At 39.0% G+C, this 21,160-nt stretch overlaps 1 protein-coding gene across 1 annotated transcript in view; it reads left to right on the top strand.

Annotated features, from left to right (window-relative positions):
* Window positions 1-21,160, top strand: part of EEFSEC (eukaryotic elongation factor, selenocysteine-tRNA specific) — a gene marked incomplete at its 5' end in the record, with an annotated part of 122,660 nt that overhangs the window by 64,101 nt on the left and 37,399 nt on the right. The window contains 2 exons of the mRNA XM_035337897.1: window positions 3,577-4,215; window positions 17,619-17,775. Of these exons, the coding sequence (XP_035193788.1) occupies window positions 3,577-4,215; window positions 17,619-17,775 (796 nt within the window). The remainder of the gene's footprint in view (window positions 1-3,576; window positions 4,216-17,618; window positions 17,776-21,160) is intronic.

Genomic DNA, 21,160 nt, shown 5'->3' with positions numbered 1-21,160 from the left:
AAGTTCTCAGTGATCCTTAACTAGGATGCTGTTCTCTGAAAGAGACCCTGAAAGAGAATTAGTCAGGATCCAAGACTGTTTGTGAACTTGGGTTGAAGACTGTGCTGTCAGCATATGTATTAAGGGGAACCATACTGGTAAGCCTCATACAACCCTGGAAAATATTCACGTATTGATAGTCCACCACAAAGTTTCTCCTACATGTAGGAATTGCAGCAAATGTTTGTCATGGAAAGTGATACTCAGTAAATGTATCTTCCTTTTAATGTAGTTCAACAGTGTGAAATATCAAAGAAGGCAGCCCGTATTCTGATACGAGCCAGCTTTCTATGCCATAGTTGAGAACTGTGAATGTTATTGAAAAGGCTTAATCACGTGAAATGAATGTTCTAGAAGTATTTGTTAATTATTTCTGATTGTTTTATAAGATGTATATCAAACACATCTATCCTAATCATTTGAGTTAATTTAGAGGAACATTTTAACTAGTCATCTGAGTGTTAAAATGTTTTTTAAAAATACTATAAAACAGAAGATTCATAATAAAATAAGAACATTGGTGTCTGCCTAGATCACTACGCATGCTTCAGTTCCTTTAAGAGGTATAGAAGATGCTGTAGTTCTTGCTGGTTTATTGTTCACTCTGTGCATGGTTATAGAAGACAAATTATCACATTATTTTGAAAGACTATGATGTAATCTCTGATACCTTTCATGTGGCATTTTCAATCCTGTGCTACTTGCTTCTTTTTTTTGAAGCATACTTAAGAAACTTTTTTAAGCAAGTCCTTAACCATTATTTGTGGTATCACCGGTGCTGCAACTGTTGCAGTGCTTGAAACTGAAGAGGGAGAGGCAGGTTATAGGGAAAGAAGGGTGAAAGGGTTTGATTCAACCCTTGACACTTCCAGCCTTCAAAACTCCAAGGCTGTAAGTGAAAAGAGCGGTAGAGGTGAAAATTGTGAAATTTTCTCTCCTGTCCATCTAGAGCGGAAGTACTGTCTCAGGTGTTTTTCCAAAGGAATAATGAATAGATGCTTGAATATAAAAATGTTGAACCAAGATTCTCATAAATATTTAAAATGGCCTCTAAATTCTGTTTTGACGCTAGTTAAGATCACACTGAAGTATTTTGGTCCAGGGCTTCCTCTTGTACGTACACCTACCTCTTGATCTCTCCATTCTCGTAATGTCTTTTAGATACCTGGAGAATACACAGGCATCAATGTGATGCTTGATCTGAAAAGTGTTACAATAACTAGCTTGTTATAGTATGGAAAAGGGTGGGTGCATCTTTTGATTTTGGTTAGCAGCTAGAGATGCAGGGAACCCAAACAGTCTTTGTAGGAGCCATTGTTATCTGTATAATTACACTTTCAAGAAAAAATAGAGAATTTTTGTTCTTTTCCAGAAGCCATTTATCTGCTAGATTTTTTTTTTTTCAATTTTCAAGGGACCTTTCTGTGCATTTCCTGTGATTTTTGTCCTGGCTTATTTGGAGAGCTTTTACATTTCAGATACTAAAGGTTTTTGTTCAGCTAAAAAAACTTTTCACCTAATTTATTTTGATCTAAGTTCCTACAATTTGTTCTCCTATGAGTCTGTCTTCTTTTCTACAGTCTTCTCTTAGTATTGCTTATGTTGGTGGCGTTGAGAAGACACCCAAAGATTTGTATGGGGTCAAGCATTACACCCTTAAATAGAGTTGGCAGGCTTTGTAGAAAAGAAAAAGGTGGAAAAAAAAAAAAACACTTTATTTCCAATTATGCATTGCATCCAAGAGGTAGGAAAAAAAGCAGAGATTTACAGAGCTTTTTTGAGCACTTGCTCTTTTACCTGCAAGTAAATAATTCTGGGATTAGTAAGGTTAACTTCTCTACACTGCTCTGAGTAGTCTAACCTATATTATGTGCTCTAAGTTGTGTGACATACTGAGAATGAAGCCCAGATCTGAGTCTGATTGTAACACGCTTGATTTGGGATTCTCTTCATCACTGCTTGTGCATTTTGAGTTCTTACTTCCAGGAATAGGAGGTATGATAGGCAAGGATTAGAATATGGGTTACTAAAGTATATGCAGTGGTTAAGGATTAATTTGAGAATAGTTGCAGCTGAGTAAGACATAATAATGGCATGGATGCTGAAAATTGCACAGTAGCATTTGTCATGAACCTTTTCTTACTTCCAATTCGACAGCTATCAAAAAGGGTAGAGCAGAAAAAAGATGATACAGTGGAGGTCTGCTACTGATTTTGTTCTGTGCACATTCCACCGTATAATCCATTGTATATTGATAAAAACATACTCAAGAAATAATCTCTGGAATACTGCTTTCCCATGGAGCGTTTGGTTCTTGGATCTGAATTTTGAGGTTTCAGCTTTTCAAGAATGTTGTGTGTAAGTTTTCTGTACTAAGGACTCTTGTCCAAGTACTTAATATTTATTTAGGAGAGGTATTTTTTTATTGCCAAAAATATCATTTCAGTATTAAAAGCTTGGTATCTAATGTGAGGACTTCAGGCAGAGTGGTCAACTATCCAACATCCATTAGTATGAATGCAACAGGTGGTAACATAAACATATCATCAGAAAAAAACAACTTTTGGTTACACGCAAACCAGAAAAATCTTATTGAAAGATGGTTTACAGAACTGAAAGGAAAGCCAAAACGAAACCTTGTTAAACTAAATTGGCTTGGTCTGATCAAGCAGAGCCAAGACTGATCTTTAAAAGATTATTTCACTCTTCTCTTCTGCTGAAGAACTCCTTCAAATAACTAATAGAATAGCAACCTCACTAGATTTAAATATAGACATATTTTAATAGATTTTAATTTGCGAACAATGCTCTACTTTTCATGTGGTAATCATAACAGGTGGAACCCCCAGATTTTAGTGGTGGTGATGCTAGCCTTACTTATAGGCATACAAATATTTGCAGTAAAAGACTTTGAAGATTTTTTTTTTCTTTTGTAATATGTAGAATGGAATAGGCTCTGCAATCTTAGTTTTTAGTATTATTAATTAATTTGATGTGATATTTTACAAGATTGCATTGTGCTTGGCGTTGCACAAATGCACTAGGAAAGCAGTTTTGTTCTGAGCATTTCACAGTTGATTTTAACCAAGTCAAAAAAGTGAATGAAAAAATTAATGAAGGGGGTAGAAAAGCAGTGAGGCAGGTGCATGGATGGATATTGTACCACTACGTTTCTGCTGGTACAGGTGCTTGGGAGAGAATACATTGAATTAGCTATTCCATGGTGTGGGTATATCTGATATCTGATTTGTAGCTAATAGGAAGGTATTGTACTAGAGATGGAGCAAATATCAACATAATTCTGGCCATGGGAATGCTACAGTTTTGTGAACAGAAATCATACAAGTTAAGACTCAAACCTGTGCTAATTTTAAATGACAGCATCATATTCTTAACCTCTTCACTTTCTGGTTTCTGAAATGTGGACCCTTCTAGAACATCAGCCTCCTTAGAAGTGAGAAGAGTGTGACATGGCTTTATGCTTGTGATGTGCTTGTGTACAATTAATATTTTTCTTTCTTGCTCTTTCATCAATAGGTGACAAAGAAAGTCAAGTCTATGCAGATGTTCCACACTCCTGTGACTTACGCTATGCAGGGTGACAGAGTAGGCATCTGTGTGACCCAGTTTGATCCCAAACTACTGGAACGAGGGCTGATTTGCACCCCAGAATCACTTCACACCATCCATGCTGCAATAATTTCCCTGAAGAAAATCCAGTATTTTCGAGGAGCACTTCAGACCAAGGCTAAATTCCATATCACCGTTGGTCATGAAACAGTCATGGGAAGAGTGATGTTTTTCAGTCCAGCTCCTGCTGACTTCAATGAAGATATTCAAGAGAATGTTTTTGATTTTGAAAAAGATTATCTTTATCAAGAGGAATATTTGTCCAAGGACTCAAAATCTTCAGAGGAGAACAAAGAAAATGACCAATCAGAAGTCCAGCTACCAAGACAACAGTGGGCTTTGCTAGAGTTTGAAAAACCCGTCACCTGCCCTAAACTGTGCCTTGTGATCGGCTCCAAGCTGGATACAGATATTCACGCAAACACCTGCAGATTGGCATTCCATGGGGTACTGCTTCAAGGCATGGAAGACAAGAACTACGTAGAGACTTTCCTTCCAAAGCTGAAAGTGTACAAGCTGAAGCACAAAGAAGGACAAGTGGAAAGGGTAAGCTGTTCTTTTGTTGCTATGCATGGGAGAGGGGAAATCTTTGTTCTGAGTATGTATATTGGTGTGCAACAGAATTTTCATTGCTATATTCCAGAGTCTTTATATATGTTTTCTTATGTTTGTATACTTAACATATTATATATTTCCTGTTTGCAAAGAGTCAGAGATGATTGCTTAAGAGTGACAAGTTTATTTAGGTCAATACAGTGTAAAGTAATTCGATACTGGTTTTTCATTGATCCTTTTGGTGGTCTAGCCATTGTGTTCTTCCTGCAAACTTGCCTTATTTGTGTGCCTTCCTAAGTGGGTCATCTGCTCTTTTCAACATAACATATATAACAGTTGAAAAAACTTCCAGCTTTCCACTGATGTGCTTAACACAGTCTGCCATACATTAAAATGTAAAGATGTATGTCTTCAGATGGTGACGTGTAATACACAAGTTTAATTGCTTACCCCTAGATGTGTGTAGTTGAAAATTTTAGCAAGTGTTTACTTGATAAGTTGGTATGTTGTGTTTTATGAACATCTGGGTAAAGACCTATTAATTTTTATTTTCCTAATCCAAAAGTTAATTTATTTGAATGAAACATTTAGCATTCTTGCTGCTGCTTCTCAGAATTCCACTGAAGCTGTTTTGAGTACTGAATAAGGTCTCTCCTTACTTCACTACAGGAGACTAAACACTTGTTAACATAGCTCACTATGTTTGCAATTTACAGTGTAGGCTTCTGGAATACTTAGATGTTTGTTTTACTAACTTAATAGTAAAAAATAAATGAAGTTCCTTCCAAGGGCATGATTTTGCATTAGTGAGATTCCTTTTCTAAATGCCTCGCTGTATTAATGAAACAGGCAATTCATATTTCTGCCCCTTTCTCTCAGAGGCTTCTGTGTTGGTTTTGCTTTTCCAGAGTTTCTCCTTTGTGTTTCCACTAATGACTTTAGAGGCCATTATTTGCAAAGGAACTAGAGAACTTTGTGGTGTTGTTTGGTGTTTTTTTTAATGCCAATTTTGTCAGTAGGAAGGTAGTTAACAAGAGGGTATCTAACGTTGTGAAAAACTTGTCTTTAAGATGGGTCAATAGTGACTATTCAAAACTGTTAGAAGGTGTCTTTTGTTTTCCTTTGCTTGAAATGGTCAGCTACCTTTCTTTTTGCCTGATGGTGATGTTGAACTAGAACATGGAGTCCAAAGTAGTCTGTCCTCTAAGCTGCAGAGGTTAGACCAAAAGTGAATGTCTGGAACCAATTCTGCTCATTTTCATCTCTTTATATTTTATTTTTCCAATGCTCTAATGCTATCTGAACTCCTGAAACATTTGCCTTTACCCCCACTAAAAATTTACTTGCTTGCGCATGGCCCATGCTGCTAAAATCCAGAGATGCCTGGCTTACTAAGTCCTTTTGTTTCTCTGTGGCTGTTAGGAATATGAATGAGAACAAAAGGTTTTGTGACCCCCAGAGACGCGTGGTGTTTGATTTTTTGTTTAACTGAAATGAACTGGTCTTAGCTTCTCTGTATTTTTGCTCCGATGCATGGCACTTGCATATGGGCGTTGAAAACTTGCAGAGTGCCAAGTGTGAGAATATAAATTGTCTGACTGAAGGAACTGGCTTTGCAGAGAGCCTTGGCCATATATTTTTTTTAATTTTTATTTAATGCTATTTTTAAGTGCTTTGCCGATTTACTTGTTCTGCTATTGATTTTACTGTGTATATAACAGAATAACGTTAATCATATTACTCGTATTTGAATTTCTTGTACAGAAAATAACCAATGAAAGTGGGTTATTTAATACTCGGCCAGTGCAGTAATTTGCTAGGGTTATATATCAGTGACCTGTTCAGATACAAATCCCAAGCTGGGAAGTTTGTGACATTTGAAGAAGGGATGTGCCCTGTATGTGGGCCTTGATCACAGTCTGTACGAATAGCAATTGGCCCAGTAAATGAACATTTGCCAGTGAACCATCAGCCTATCTACGGATTATGCTTGTCCTCAGGTTCTGGCTCCTGCAGTACTGCAGATGCTCGGAGTTGGTGTTTTCCCTGATGCCTGCCAAAAGGACAGCAGAGCAAACGCTGCCACAGCACAAGCTCCTGCTGCGAAGTCAGAGGGGCATGCAAGGACTTGGGAGGGCTGGTGGGAAGGGGATTGGTGCCAGTTAGAGGCCTGCTGGGGAAGTACTTAGGGCATTTGTTGAGGTTGCTACTACCAAGTCTGCTTTCGCAGAGCAGAGAGCAGCAGGAACAATTGGGTGGTACAGCGACTTTTTTTAGTACACAAAGTCACTAGCTAATAGAAAATCTGAATCAGCTGGACCCACCCTGCTGCTGGTGGATGGCTGGAGATTAGGATCGCTGAATTTAGGGTGTCTATTCTTGGCAACGATACAGGAAAATTTCATTCTCTCTGTTGAGCAAGGAAGCTCCCCCCACCTCACCTTCCCTGGGGAGGCATTAAAAAAATAAATAATCCGAATTACCTTCATGAGAAGTGAACTTTTCTTCCAGAGAATACTACTTCTCTGGGGGAAAATCGGTTTCAGAGCTTCCTGAAAGGCTGGGAGAAAGGAGGCTGGGTACGTAACATCTGCCTGCCCTGCTTCGCACGGGGCTGCGGCAGAGTTGGGCCATAGCTGGCTGTGAAGTGCTGCAGCCCTTTGGCTGGGGGCTCTCCCAAGCCCCCGCTTACCACTAGAATTGAAATAAATTCCCTGTAGTTTAACCACTGGTTTGCCCAGGAGAAAGCAGGTGTTTACGGTTTGTTTTTTTGTTTCTGTTGGAATTAATTTCAGAGCACTGATGGAGCAGTAAGAATTGTGAATTCATTAAGTTTCAGCATCACGGTGCTTTTTGTGTCTCCTGTGCACAGCACTCCCCTGGATTTTAAGGTTTTTTTCTTAATAAAAGAAGGATATTTATTTCCAAAGATGTTTTTTTGGCTCTCTAAGACATTTCTGTTGTTTCAAATGGAAATCAAATCCATGAACTAGATAAACACTATATTTTTAAAAAGTCAAAATCATACATAAACTAGCCAATGGCCTTGAATTAGTATGTTTTATTGGAAACTTATGCATAAGCTCCCTGGATTTTCTTATCTGCTCCATTGATGGCAAATGTTCTGCAAAAATTAAAGTACCCTTCCACTTCTTTTGCACTGCTCACTTTCCTTTTTGGTATGTTTGCATCTCTGACACTGAGACTGAGTGGAGCACTGGGAAAGAAAGTGTGACAGCCCACAGGAGTCTTGAAATTTACCTCTTTGCAGTGTATCCTTGAGCCCCTTTCTCATATCGTTGTTCATTTATGCACTAACTGAAGGTTTTTTTTAGGTATTTTATTGTAGTATCAGAGAAATTTGGCTTCAAAATATTTATTGTTTTAGTGTTGTCTGAGGCCCTGCGTGGTATAAAAACCATGCTGTAACCAAGTCGGTAAATTTTTTGGGTCTGCACACATGCTGGAATTGCATTTTGGTTATGAAGGAGTCACGCAATTCAAACTAAGGTTACGATTGTGCTTGATGCAATTAAACTGTTGCAGAAATGTGTAGATGGTTGTGTTTTGCTTTAATACAGATTTGTTTTGGGGTCAGAGTAAATCTTTAGGGATTAGCATTAAGGAAAATCAGAAGAGGGCCTTTGCAAAGGTTCATATTTGCTTAACTTGATTTTAAAATTATATGAAACGCTAGTCCAGTTTGCTCATGCAGAGAGGACTTGAGAAGGAAGAAGTACAGTGGAAGGAAGTTTCTGTCAAGAGTGCTTTCTTGCTTGGTTATGTGAGGCAGGCTCTGGCCCTCTGGGTACTTTATTTTGCAAAACCTTGGCTGCCTGACAAATGTACTTTAAATATGAAAAAGTGCTAGGCTGGCAACAAGTGGCTTGTACAGATTTTTTTTTTTTTAAAAAAAAAAAGTAAAATCAGAGCTGGGAGTGCAATTGTGAACACCAGTGATGCTTTAAGGATAGTGATGTGGGAGTCTTGTTGGAAAAAAAAAAAACAGCAAATGAGATTCTGTGAATAAAATTTGTCCCTTGGAATGGTAGCCATGAGGGTGGGCTTGCAAAGCTGTAGCAGGTCAGCAGCCCCTGGAGTCAGGCAAACAAATTATGAAGATAAACAGTGTCTGTTGTCCTTGGTCGTGTGCCTCTGGAGACAGGCTGCTCATGTACCAGCCCTGCTCAGTTCTGTGGGGGAAAGAGACTTGTGTTAATCCTGACCATCTCTGAAACATCTTCCTCGGCTTTTTTATTTTTTATTTTTTTACCTCGAAGCAACATTACAGCTTAATTCCAGCGTGACTCATGAAGCAGTTACTCAGTTCCTGGGATAAATCCTTTATGTTTATCATATTATTTGCTCTCTGGCTTCCATGGACGTGCAGGTTAAATGCAGTGAATTTCAACTGAAAGGTGAACTGTACAAGTGCATCATGCTTTCCTGCATGACTCAGATATTCTGCCTGTTTTGAAAAGTGTTTGCACAAGCAGGATTTATCTTAGGATGGTTGTCGCAGGGTCCTATTGTTAAGAATGCTCGTAAATCAGTAGTTCTTGGGGAGAAACAAAAAGAGAAGGAAAACTGTCTTGTTTGCAGAGCACAAGCTGCACTTTCAAGCTTGTTAAGTGAAAATAAATGCAAACCTCAATTGTGATTTTTTTTTCCATTTCAAGCCTAACAATGTTTTTTTCTACGAGAATGGGCTTGTCCTTCCTAAAGATAATTTTTTCTATATTCATCTGACGTTAAGAAGAATTTAATTCTCTGTGTACTTCAGTGTTTTCATGTATTTTCTTCACTATTTGCCTTGCTTTTAGGCTGTGCTTACTTGATGGTAATCAAGTTGCTCTTGTTTCTTCATCAGTTTCCTTTCATGTTTCATGGCCGTGGGTTGTCCTAGTTCTTATTCAGAGCCACACTGCTCCTGAGTTTTGTGGGTTGCCGGACAGTGAATTTTCTTACTGAACTTGTTCTCATGGGGACTGGGGCCATCGGGTAGCTAGCACGCTTGGTTTCCAGAGCATCGCTTATTGCCTAATAACAAGATGTTACTGATTGTTTGAATATTGGTGTGACATAAGTGTCCCCAAGGAGAAAAGTATTGTTGTAGGAGCAAGATGTGAAAGCAGGGTAAGTTATCAAGATTTTTATCAGAGAGGCAGAGCATCTGAATGGAAGATAGAAAGCTTATCTTTCAGCATCTTTTAAGTGTTTATTTATTTATTTATTTATTTATTTCTCTCATAGCAGGATAACCAGAGTTGTGTCAGAGCAAATGCATTTCTTGAGTGGTCAAATGAAAGATCTTTGTCACCACCACTTAACAGATCCTTCTGGTCTTTCTGAAGAGGGGATGAGATGGTGGAGATGAGTAATAGTAAACAGCTGCAGGAAATTTGTGAGGAAAAATAATATTTAAATTTGTTGACTACCAGCCTATGGTATACCCAAACTATGCTTTAGCGAGCTGGTGTTTCTGAGCAGACATTTTGAAGTGGTTGCGAAAATGGCACTTAAATTTTTTAATGGTTATCAGCAATATTTTCTTACAGCTCCGTATGGCTTTTTTATGGCTGAAAATACCAACATATAATTTACAGAGTGCATGTCAAGTTCATAATAGCTCAGCCATACACTAAACCAAACTGCTGAAGGAGGAAAAATGAACTTGTCTGTGAATGAAGGGGGTACATCCAATACGGCTCACTTGAGGCATGAGGCCTAGCTTTAGGGCAGGTTGCCTTTGCTTGGGGATAGAAAAGATTCCTGAGGAGAGGGTCATGTGAGAGCAATTTTGGTATATTTTTCACGGAATTCTTTCCAGGTATTAGTAATACCAGAATTTGTTTCACAGAGTTGTGCCTATGCACTGTATGTAAACTATTTGTCATGGAAATGCTGTTCCTTGCATTTTCTGTTGCATGGTTGTGGTGCTGCTAGGAACAAGAAGTAAATTTTACTGCCTCAGGTAGCTGGATTCTTCCATCCAACTTGTCGGTAAGGGACCTTTCATTGGCTTACTGGGGTTAATGCTTTGTCTGCTATTTACTTACAACTGCACTGTAGTTCTAGCAGGATAGCAAGTAAAACACTGCATCAGCCAGGCAATGACACTTCGTGCCACAAAATCTGGGTGACTGATGCAGGTGTGCAGTCATGCAGACACAGGCAGGGCCGAAGACCAAGCCGAACAGTGAAAACTAATGGAGTGCTGCCCGCAGGCACCGGCAGCGACCTGGGCTGTCCACAGAACCTCTGTGACTGTGGCTGGGAGAAGTGGTGGATGTCACTCCATCTACTGTAAACATGCAGACGCCACAATTAATATTTTTCCTGCTTTGAAGTCTGAACATGAGTTTGTTTGGTTCTGCTTGGCTGCTGATGGTATGCTAAATACAGTAATAATACAGAGATGAAGGCAATCAGGTGAATAAAAGCGCACAGCACATTCACTAGTTAAAATGCACTGTAAAATAGGAATATAAAAGATGCATTTATTTATTGGCTCTTGTTCTGTTTCTGAGTAAAAGGTTTTGTGAAGGAAGCCTAGTGGGGGAAGGGAGGGCTGTATGCTCATTAAACAGAAATACCGTTTTTGTTAAACAGCACTAAGAAGAGTGCTGATTTTTACTGACTGACACAACATATGGATTAACAGAGTATAAAAAATTTGTCAAAAAAAAGTGTACCAGCTAAGTCACAATCTGCTTACTCATATGAAAAGCATGATATTTTGTTCACTCACCAACAAAAGAATGGCATGCTCCACATGACTGGGTAGTAGAATTTTGCAAGGTTTGAGTAACACCTATGGTTATTATTTATATTATTAAATTTAAAATGCAGACATGCTTTTGGGTCTTACAAGTGTATGGACAGCTGGTCTTGATTTTTCTGAGGTTGTGTAAGAGTCACCTGTGGGGGAATCGGTTTGTCAGCAAGGCAACCTATACACCATTTTATTTATTGGATACAAAAATAAATTAAGAATGTTACTTAGGTTGCAAAATCAAGTACTTGAAAGTTAGGAAATACCAGATTTACAGTTGCCTATGCAACATTAATTCTGTTCCCCTGTGCCTCTGCTCTGTGCACTTAATAAGGCAGGGTTCCTGTGAAATTTTTTTGGATGTGGTCATGTAAAGACTATATCATGGGGCATATCAAAGAGGGACAGGAATAAGGTTGTATGGACATCTGGCATTTCTTAACTTCTTAAGTGCTCAATTCTGCAACTTAAATAACTTAGGTTTTATATAAATGTAATTTCCTAGGCATTTTTAAAGTACAAAGGTAAAGTGAAACTAAAAACACATATTACTGAACTGTAACCATCCCTCTACTGTATACCTTCACTAGGATTTGAGTTACAAATGTTCACCAGGGTAGCACACTGGGCTTAATATTGCGAGCTGTGTTAACCAGGCATCGGAAGGAAGCTGCTCTCCAAGAGATGACAGGCTGCTGGGCTTGGGGCAGAGGGTCCACGTGCTGGTGGAGCTGCAGAACGTCAGGGGAGAGGACAGACTTGGTGTTTGTATGTCCGTGTGGTGTCTTCAGAGGAGGATACGAGTCCATTGAGTTGGTCCTCTTCTCTCTATCACTGTTAATTGCTCTGGGTGACCCTTTGCTGGCCTGTCTTCATTCCCTGCTTCATTTTCTGTGAGGATTTTGTAAGCCTCTGTTCTTTATTCCTCTCTGACCTCCCCAAGTTATATCTGTGCAGTTTCCTTTAGAAACAAATTGCTATCACTGTGCATGTTAACTTACTGCTACTCACCCATTAGGCACTGTACGGAATGAACTTTGCCTTGTCTCGCTGATGTTTCCTTTTGAGTGTTTAAAACCTCAGAGTCTGACGTTGCCATATTAAAATACTTCAAAGCGGTTGAAGAAAACGTCTGATTGTTCTTCAGTCATGGAGATACCACCAGAGCCGTTGTGGTTGATCAGAACCATGGCCTGGAAGCCCTCTCCAGTTTGGGTGTCTTCTCTACATCCTTCCGTCAAGGCCAGGTTGAATTTTAAAAGCTACATGGCAGTCGGTGTTGATGTCTCCAGGCATGCATGGGGTACAAACAGAGCAGTAACATCCTCATATACCTTTATAATGCATGTTTCCTTCACCTCTTTTTAAATTCAGTCAGGTCTGGTATGCAGCTGTTACTCCCTTATGGCCTGACTCAATAATAAAGGCTCCTCTTCCACTACTGTACTGGTTTTAACCAGGTTATAGGGATAGCAGAATGCTCAGGGAAGGGAAGGGTATTTATGGCCACCTGTCAGAAATTCTCAAATGAAATTGTACCTTTACAGGGAAAGAAGGCAAAAAGCAAAGAAAGGAAGAGGTTGCTTTTGATGCGAGAAACGGGGGCTGGGGAGAGGTGGGGCCATCTGAAAGCCAAAGTCGGTGGATATGTGGAGGTGTCCTTGTACTGGGTTCTTGCTCTATTAGAAAAGCAGTAATGAGACATGAAGTACGTAAGGAGATGAACTTTTCTTCTCATCTGTCCTGGATGGATCTTCAAAGGCAAAAATTTAGTCTGTTTGCTTGGAAGACAGTGAGAAGGTCTTCAGAGCCCAGCACGCAACTAAAAGCTTCTAGTACTGGAGGGTATTCCAGGAAGAAAAGCCTCTAATACTTTTATGTTGATGTAAGCTCTTAAGGAAAAGATGCAGCTGACCAAATTTTTCTTTATACCAAGTTCTTCACCTGTAGGTCTTGGTAATAAACTAAAATCTAGAACAGTCTTTGGAGAATCAAATAAACTGCAAACCCTATTGCCAGTGAAATCCCATCAGTTGCTTTCTACTTTGCCCTTTTGTGGCCTCATTTTCTAAATGCACAAATGCTCTTCTAAAAAAGAGTAGGAATTTGCAGCCTCCAAAATATTCCCATTTCTGACAGAAATGGAAACTGTTCTGAAACTTTTTCTGGAAACAAATGAGCTGTTACCGATCATGATGAAGATGTCTCAAGTGTACTCTTTCTAAAGTACAGTAAGGTAATAAAAATACTTGGTATTTTCAAGTTTAGTCTTATATGCTTTTTGTTCCTTTCCCCCTCCTGTTTTCTGCTTTGATTTCAATGGGTATTTTTTTGTTTGCTGAAGATGCTCCTCAGACATGTTTATCACTTTTTAAAATCTTGTTTGCTAACTGAAAACCATCCATAAGTTGAATCAGAAAAGGTTGCTCTCTTCTATCTTTCTAGCATTCAATATTTATATTTTATTACATTTTAATATAAGTTAATATTTTACGTTCTCTGAAATCTTGTATTTCCCCATCTCATTGTAGCACTGGTTTGTTTGCTCTGCCGTTGGTTGCTTCGATTCTGATCCCCGTATTTCTTTCCAAGGTAGCATTAAGGTATGGAGTCATTTGCCCTGAGAAGATGTGTGACAGATTGTTTGAGAGGGTGTTCAGATGACACTATTTTCTAAGCTTTCTTAAAAATGAGTGTGGTTTAACAGGGTAGGTGGCATAGCTTGCTATCCCTGCTCAAAGGGGAATCCCATAGTTCTTCCTTGGTGTTATACTATGGTTTGCATTGGGTGCCAGTGCATGTAACCACAGTTTTGTGAGCAATGTCCTGTATACTAAGCACTGCTGAATTGGAGAGTTTGAGGAGCTTTATTTTCTTCTGTGAACTTCACGGTATTAGCACAAGTGTTATTTGCCAGAGATGTACGTACTTCACCTATGGTTATAAAGTGCTATTTACTTTTTTCCCTGCAAACACAAAAGCCAAGTGGGAAGGGATATTTCATAAACTCGGTGCTATTGTGTCCTCTGGTCTAAGCCATAAAACAAGAGTAACAGAGACGTTCCCTTTGAACTTGAAATCCCTTTCTAAGCTGCTGATCTAACTCAAGTGAGAGGGGGAGACTATACCAGCCAGAAATTTCTCTTCTGAGTATTTCTCCCCCTCCCGCCCCCTTTTCTTTTTTAAAGTCCTTAAGTGAGTTTGATGCTGCACCTCTGCCCATAAATTTAAAAAAATATTATCGTAATGTAGGTCAGTGAACTGAAACGCCACTGTACACCATGGGGGATTAAAGTCAGAGAGGCAGCCCTCTCCCACTCCCACTAGGTCATATGACAATATAAACAAGAAATGCAAGGAGCCTTCAGCTTTTTCTTGCCCTAATCCTTTGTTTATGCAGCACTTAAACTGACTTTTGGGGTCGTCTCTGTCTGGCATTAAAGCCCTAAAGCTTTTTGAAGTTTCCCTGAAGTTAATAAAATTAGTCTGCCCTCATTGCTAGGCCCCTTGCTGCTGCTTCAGAGCAGACTGTGCGTATCCCTTACTGTCTTTGCGGCATTTGGCTTTTTAAGTTAATAATATTTTATAACAAAAAAAAAGTGTTTGAGAGAAAAGCAGAAAGATCTCCCAAAAGGCTATTCAGCTAATAGGCAAAGCGATTGCCATTGTAGATGTTCTGAGAACTCAGAGGGGATTAACTTAAAATCCAGCGATTGGAGGTAAATTACTGGTAAAGTAATTGGAAGTGTTGAGTTTCAATCAGCAAGAACAACATGCGTTTCTGTGGCTTTTTACAAAGAAAGACTAAAAAGTCTATTTTTTCTGTTATTTTTTATGAAATTGTCTTAAAACCAAGAAAATGAGCTTTCCTTTGTAGCAATTATCTCCAAGCTCTACCTCTTCGATTTATTTTCCTGCAGAGAGCGATCAGTTACCTTAGTTCTTGTTCCAGCGGCCATCTCTTGTTATTTAGTCGTCTTCAGGGGTAAATTGGTCATAGGCTGATTTGGGGTGAATAGATATTATTAAACATATAATAATATCTAGCGCAGGGGACTGAGACCTCAGGTTGTAAGGGTTTTATTCCCAACAGGCATGCAGGCAAGTTGCTGAGTGCTTTCTATCTCAGCACCGCTAAAGCTGTTGTTTTTCTCATGGCATATAGAAACGTAAGGAATAATGGAGGTATGGGCACAATGGTAACGACTGGCTAAAGGAGGGATTTTTTTCTATTGACCAGCCAGGTGAAAGAAGCGATGCAGCTGGAGTCCTCACTTACCTTGCTGGACCATGTGTACAAGGGCAAAGCCATAAAACCCCCTTTTTTAAAAATATAAAAAATAATAAAAAAAGTTTTTTTTATTTTTTTATTTTTTTAAAAAAAACAAAAGATATTGAGTATGGCATGCCTAAATGGTGATGGATTTTTTTTGTTGTTGTTGTTATATAGTCATATATTAACTGTAGTTGTCACTACTGGTTTACTCAGAAGTACGTGATGCCTGTAAAATCCACAGAAATTGTTCAGGGGTGGATTTTTTTTCTAACGGTCTTGCTGGGGAGGCTAAACTGAACTGTGCTGGCAGAGTACAGTTGTTCACCCTGTAATGCACTTTTTAATTAAGTTAAATTTAACTTTGAAGCACTCTTGGAAAAATAAAAGATGTTTGTATTGTCTAAAGCTGGCCTTCTGGGCCATTTTGGGGAATGGCTACAGAAAGCAGATCTACGGAGGAGCCTCACTGGAGTATAAGAGACTGTTTCAGACACAAGGGAAGAAGCATGTAGCCTGCAGTGGAGGGGAGGGGGTGTTCAGGACTGAAATTCTTGTTTTAGGAATAAAAGATTTATTGAAAGAAGTAATACTTTTATTTGACCACCTCATTCAATTGGAAAAATGATGAATGTTTTGAAGAACGTAAGTGCAGCTTCAGGTTGGAATTAACAGCTTCTTTTTTTGATAGTCTGCTACTTCAGACCCAAAGAAAAGCAAGCGTGCCTGAAAGCTTATCTACCCCCCACCTGTATCAGCCGCTTCAGTAAAAGACATTATTCGGTTTTAAATTTAAGCCAGAGGTTGCCAAGCAGTGATACTACCAGTATGGGTTCACAAGCTGCTTTGCAGCAGTTTGGTGGTGCGGGGAGAAAGATGGGGAAAAAACAAAGGGAAAAAATCCTGAACCTTTTGGTAAAAGTCTAGGAGCAGATATTCAGGCAGCAAATGTTGAGACATCTGAATGCCTCTGCCTACAGCTTTGACTCCATGGCAAGTGGAGCTAGTGGGGCTGCCGTTATCTCCAAGCGAAGGAAGGGCTGCAGGCATCTCCTGTGTGTGCATGGGGTCTGGGGCAGGGCGAGGTGCTGCCAGCGCGTGTTACACAGCCACTTGGGGGCTGGTTATGGCTGAGCAAGTAAACCCCATTTCAAACAAACAAACAAAAAAAAAAAAAAAAAAAAAAAATTAATTTTAGATTTAGGGCGATACGGTGAGCTGAGATTGTTTGGCACTAACATAAAGGCATACGTATGTAACAATGATATTAACGCAGAATGCTAGGGGTTTGAATCTGTGTGTGTGCTCCTGTTTGAGAAATAGGCTTCCAGGGAAGGAGAGCAGCTTAATAAACCTGCAACGCTTCGAGTTGTCATTTAACCAGAATAAAGGGACTGTTCAAAGTCAGGTATGATTTTTGACCATTCTAAGTTACTTTAAAATGTCCTATGTTTAACTAAAAATTGCTCTCAAGATAGGAGGAGGAACAGCAACTTTTGCCACCCAAAAAAAAAAAAAATCACAGGAAGGTTCAAGTAATACCCGCTTATTTCTTTTGATAAGTAAATAAATGCTCTTGCTGTGGCTATGAGGTAGAGTAACTGCAGACATTAGGTATACAAGGATATTCACACCTACCGGATTAGGCTCACTTGACTGCACCTTATACTTTGTAATGCCTGAGGGAGGGTTGTTTATCTTGCCTTAGCCGCCAACCTTGCTGCTTCATGTTCCTGATAGCTTAATTAAGAATCCAGACTTGGAATGGTTCTTCCCACTGGGTTACAAACCTTGAAATTAAAATTGGATACAATGGTCACAAGGCTTTTAGTTTAACAAATCAATGTGTATGTAAAGGTGAATATTTAAAAGGCTGTATTTAGAAACTCTGAGTAATTGTCATTTCTTTTAAAGTGTAGCTATTGGAGTGCAGTTCTGGAACTACGAGACAGAAATGTTTATGTTGGAGATAATGTACTTAGCTGTAGGATAAGTAATGGAATAAACTTTGTGAGCATAGGTACTTAAGTGACTTTCATGGAAAGGTTTCAAAGCAGAAAAGAGATCTTTATTAACTGATCTTTGCAGCATGTTCAGATGCAGGGTTTAGTCTTCCTGTATAAAAAGAGAGGAGGTGAAAGAAGAAATATATTAATTCATAGTCTTCTGTAGTTTTGGATGCTAATTGCCTTAAGCTCAGCAGTTTAGATGACTAATCTAGAGGTTTTTTTGTTCAGTTGGATATAAATGGTTTTCCAAAGGCTGGGAGATAGAAGTCACCAGTGTATCTCAGGTATAATTTTTCTTGTGAGGTTGTAGATTCATAATGCCCTATTTCTTTTTCAGGTCATGGATGATTACAGTGTGATTGGTCGTTCATTGTTTAAAAAGGAAACAAACATCCAGATTTTTGTGGGCCTAAAAGTCAAACTATCTACAGGAGAAGATGGAGTAATAGACGGTGGTTTTGGACAAAGTGGCAAATTTAAAATCCGAATTCCAGGTGGGTGCTCAACAGCTGACATACTCTAATCTGTGTTAAGTATAGGAGATCTTTCTATATCGCAAGTCTGAATGTTTCCAATAATTTCCTGAAGTTTGTGTCACCAGATCCAAACCAGTTGGACCAATTTGGTGGATTTTACTTCTAATTAAGTGATGGTGATTGATTTGCATTATGAGACTTAATGGCCTGAAGCCACATCCCCGTGTCTGAGTAGACTGAAGTCTCAAAATGACTTCTTTTTAAGTGTCAGTAACACAGAAATCATAAACTGCCCAGAAAGGCTTGTGGAAATCTCTCCTCTCAATATATGTATGGTTTTCTCCAGAACCCTTCTGATTAGAGGAAAACAAACCTGCAATCATTTTTACCTGTAGCTACTTATTAAATAGCAAATACTGGATGCAAGTTCCTTAACTTGTCTCTGTTCTGCATGTTACAACCTATCTTGCCTTCAAGCAAAAACTGTAAGCGCTTTGATAAATGAGTTTTTAGAGATATTGAGAGGGTTTTTTATTGCTTCTCTTCTGGTTTTATGATATTATATAGTACTGCATTTTTCATCCTTGGTGAGTTACAGCAAGGATTTATGCCTCCTTAGCTTAGAGCACAGCGAATGATGAGTACTAGATTTTATAAGTGTCATTACTATTGCTTTTTTAAAGTAGAAAAGTTGTTCAGAGCCTTTTCAACAGGCAATAATAGATGCTGCATTTAGCTCAAATCCGTGGGATAAGATTTTAAAGATACTAGTAGTACTTTGTTTCTCTAGTGTTTTCAGCCTATTTGTCACTAGTTAATCCTCCACCCTTTTTAGGGAGATGAGCAAGATGATTCTATTGTACAAGTGGGAAAAAAAATGTGATGTTTTATGACATGAAACAGTCACATAAGAAGTGATTTGCACGGTAAACTGCAACTTACAGATTTCTTGCCAAAGATTGACTATTTTTGACTATTTTCAGTTTAACATGATGCAAATGTGCTAATCTTGACCCCCAGCAAATATCCTTTCTTTTGCCTTGGAACAATTCTGATTAGGCAAAAAAGACTCCCATTTTCTATCCTATCTCTAATTCCAATTTTATCACCAAATGCTAGACTTTGCAAATAGCAATCATGGTGCGTATTTAAAGATGTTACACGTGGCATATATATGTCTTGAGTTTACTATTCTAGAGAAGCTTTTAAGCATTCGCTGAGATGGATACTTTCAGGTAGGTGGTGAAATGATGTGTAGATGACCTTAATGCTGAAAAGAGCTCGAGCTGAAAAACAAGATGAAAGCTTGCTTAAAAATGTAGTGTTCTTGGTAGCTTTTTCCCCTAAAGGCATAAATATGATGAAAGGGAAGCGTAACAGAAGGATGCCATTACGTTGGCATTTCTACATATTGGATGGAGGAAACTGTTCTTCATGAGACAAGAGAAGCCTGAGTCTGTCATCTTTCTGGATGGTAAGCAGGAGCTATAGTTGTGAATCAACATTCATGTTAAGAGAATCGTACACAGATTTAGAACGTTACCTTTTGCTGTGCATATTGAATTAATGTAGGAAGATACGATACCTTTCAGCAAAGCATTCATAATGTAATCTCGGTTATACTTTTCTGTTTAACAGTAGACCATGCAACAGCTCTTTATCGTTCTTTCTGTAAGAATATGTAGGCAGAATACTAGCATTTAACAACTCTGTAAAGCAAGCAGAATAATACAATTTAGCTTACTTTTTTTTAGCCTGGGTCAAATACGGATACTGTTGATATCTGGAAAGAGGAGGCAGTAAGCTAAATCAGCTCAAGCTAAGAGTATCTCACAAAGTGCGGCTACCACAGGAGAAAACACAGAATTTGGAGGGGTCTAAACTGTTTCTTTAAGAGTTGCAGAGATGTGTGTGTAGGGGGAGGGCTATTGCTGTGATGCTGTTTAAGTCAACTGCAGTTCACATTCCATTGTTAGGTCAGTGTTGCTTTTTTAATGTGTCTGCATCCTGTTTGTGGGTTTTCTAGTCTTTTATTAAATTTAAATGGTCCAATTCTTCTCTCCCTTCTCCCCCATTCTTCAGCCTTGCCTCCACTCATATAGTCTGTTACAGTTACATTTTTCAAAGAGCTCCTTTTAATTTTTCTGAAGTTATTTCTCCGTGATTCCTTCACAAATGCATCAGGGAGTGGGAGGAAAGGGAAGGAAACGTGCAAGTTGGAAACTGCCTTGAATTGCCTCAGCCTGGCAGTCAGTCAGTCTTGTCCTTAAAACCAGTCTTAACCTCTGGAACTGAATAACTTGTTCAAGGAGTTAACCTTGTGATAGCTGAGGGCTGCCTTTAGAAGCAAACCTCTACAAAGCGATAAAAATCGAGTAGATGTACCAGAAACCTGTATCCTGATGGCTTGAGGTAAAAGCAAAGCATGGCACCTTGCAGTGTGCTGCATGGGCTGCTCCGGTCCTGCCGGTGCCCACAGCCACCAGCACCATGCCTGCTTACGCTTATTTCTTGGAAGTGCTGAGCTCTCCAAGCGTTGTTTCTTGTCACTTGGAAATGGCTTGTGTTCGCATATAGATCACAGCTTGGGAACGTTGTGTTACAGCGTCTGTGGGCTGAAACTTGGCAGACCTCGCAGCTGGGAATGGCAGAACATCGATCTGTTTCTTACTCTGGCACCACTTGTGTGTAGCGATCATTAAGATACTTCTATCTGCTTTTCTGTAAAATGGGGATAATTACTATCTATTCTATTAGAAAAAAAATATGAAATCTGATATAGGTTTATTCCAGAACTGAAGCATTAATATTTCTTGAAAAGGCGTAATTATCTTTCTTTAGAGCACAAAAAGCACATCTAGAGTACAGCATGCATTTGGAAGTTCCTCAGTCGCTGAAAGATGTCAGCAGTTTGGAAGAAATTCAGGGAAGAGCAGCAAGAATGCTGAAGAGGCTGAAGGAATTGATTTATGAGGGAAAGAAGATGAAAAGAAATGCATGAAACTTGGCTAAATGATGTCTAAGTGGGAGATATGATTATCTGCAAGTATTTGAAGAACTTAATGAAGAAGAATCCCTTAGGGTGGTCCAAGGAGGCAGAAGTAAAGCTAATAACATGAAATAAAGCAAAGCAAGGAGTAACTTGACTATTGAGAGATGTTACTTGGCAGATATTTCTTGCACTGCCAAATCATCTTTGTAGAAGGTGATGTAGTTCCATTTGGAGAATACACACGTGTAGATAAGCCTAGCTGTTTGCTAGTGCCTGTTCCAGGTTAAAACAGACAAACAACAAGATGGTGGGAAGTAGAAGGACAATGTTTTTTTTCATCTAGTTTCTGGTTTTGTCTTTGAGCACACTGTTGCCTGAATGACAAGATACAACCTACTTTATAGACTGTAG

Source organism: Oxyura jamaicensis, chromosome 12, assembly GCF_011077185.1.
Source record: "Oxyura jamaicensis isolate SHBP4307 breed ruddy duck chromosome 12, BPBGC_Ojam_1.0, whole genome shotgun sequence".
Taxonomy (NCBI): domain Eukaryota; kingdom Metazoa; phylum Chordata; class Aves; order Anseriformes; family Anatidae; genus Oxyura; species Oxyura jamaicensis.
Note: the sequence above shows the minus strand (reverse complement) of the source record. Positions and strands in the feature narration are given on the sequence as shown.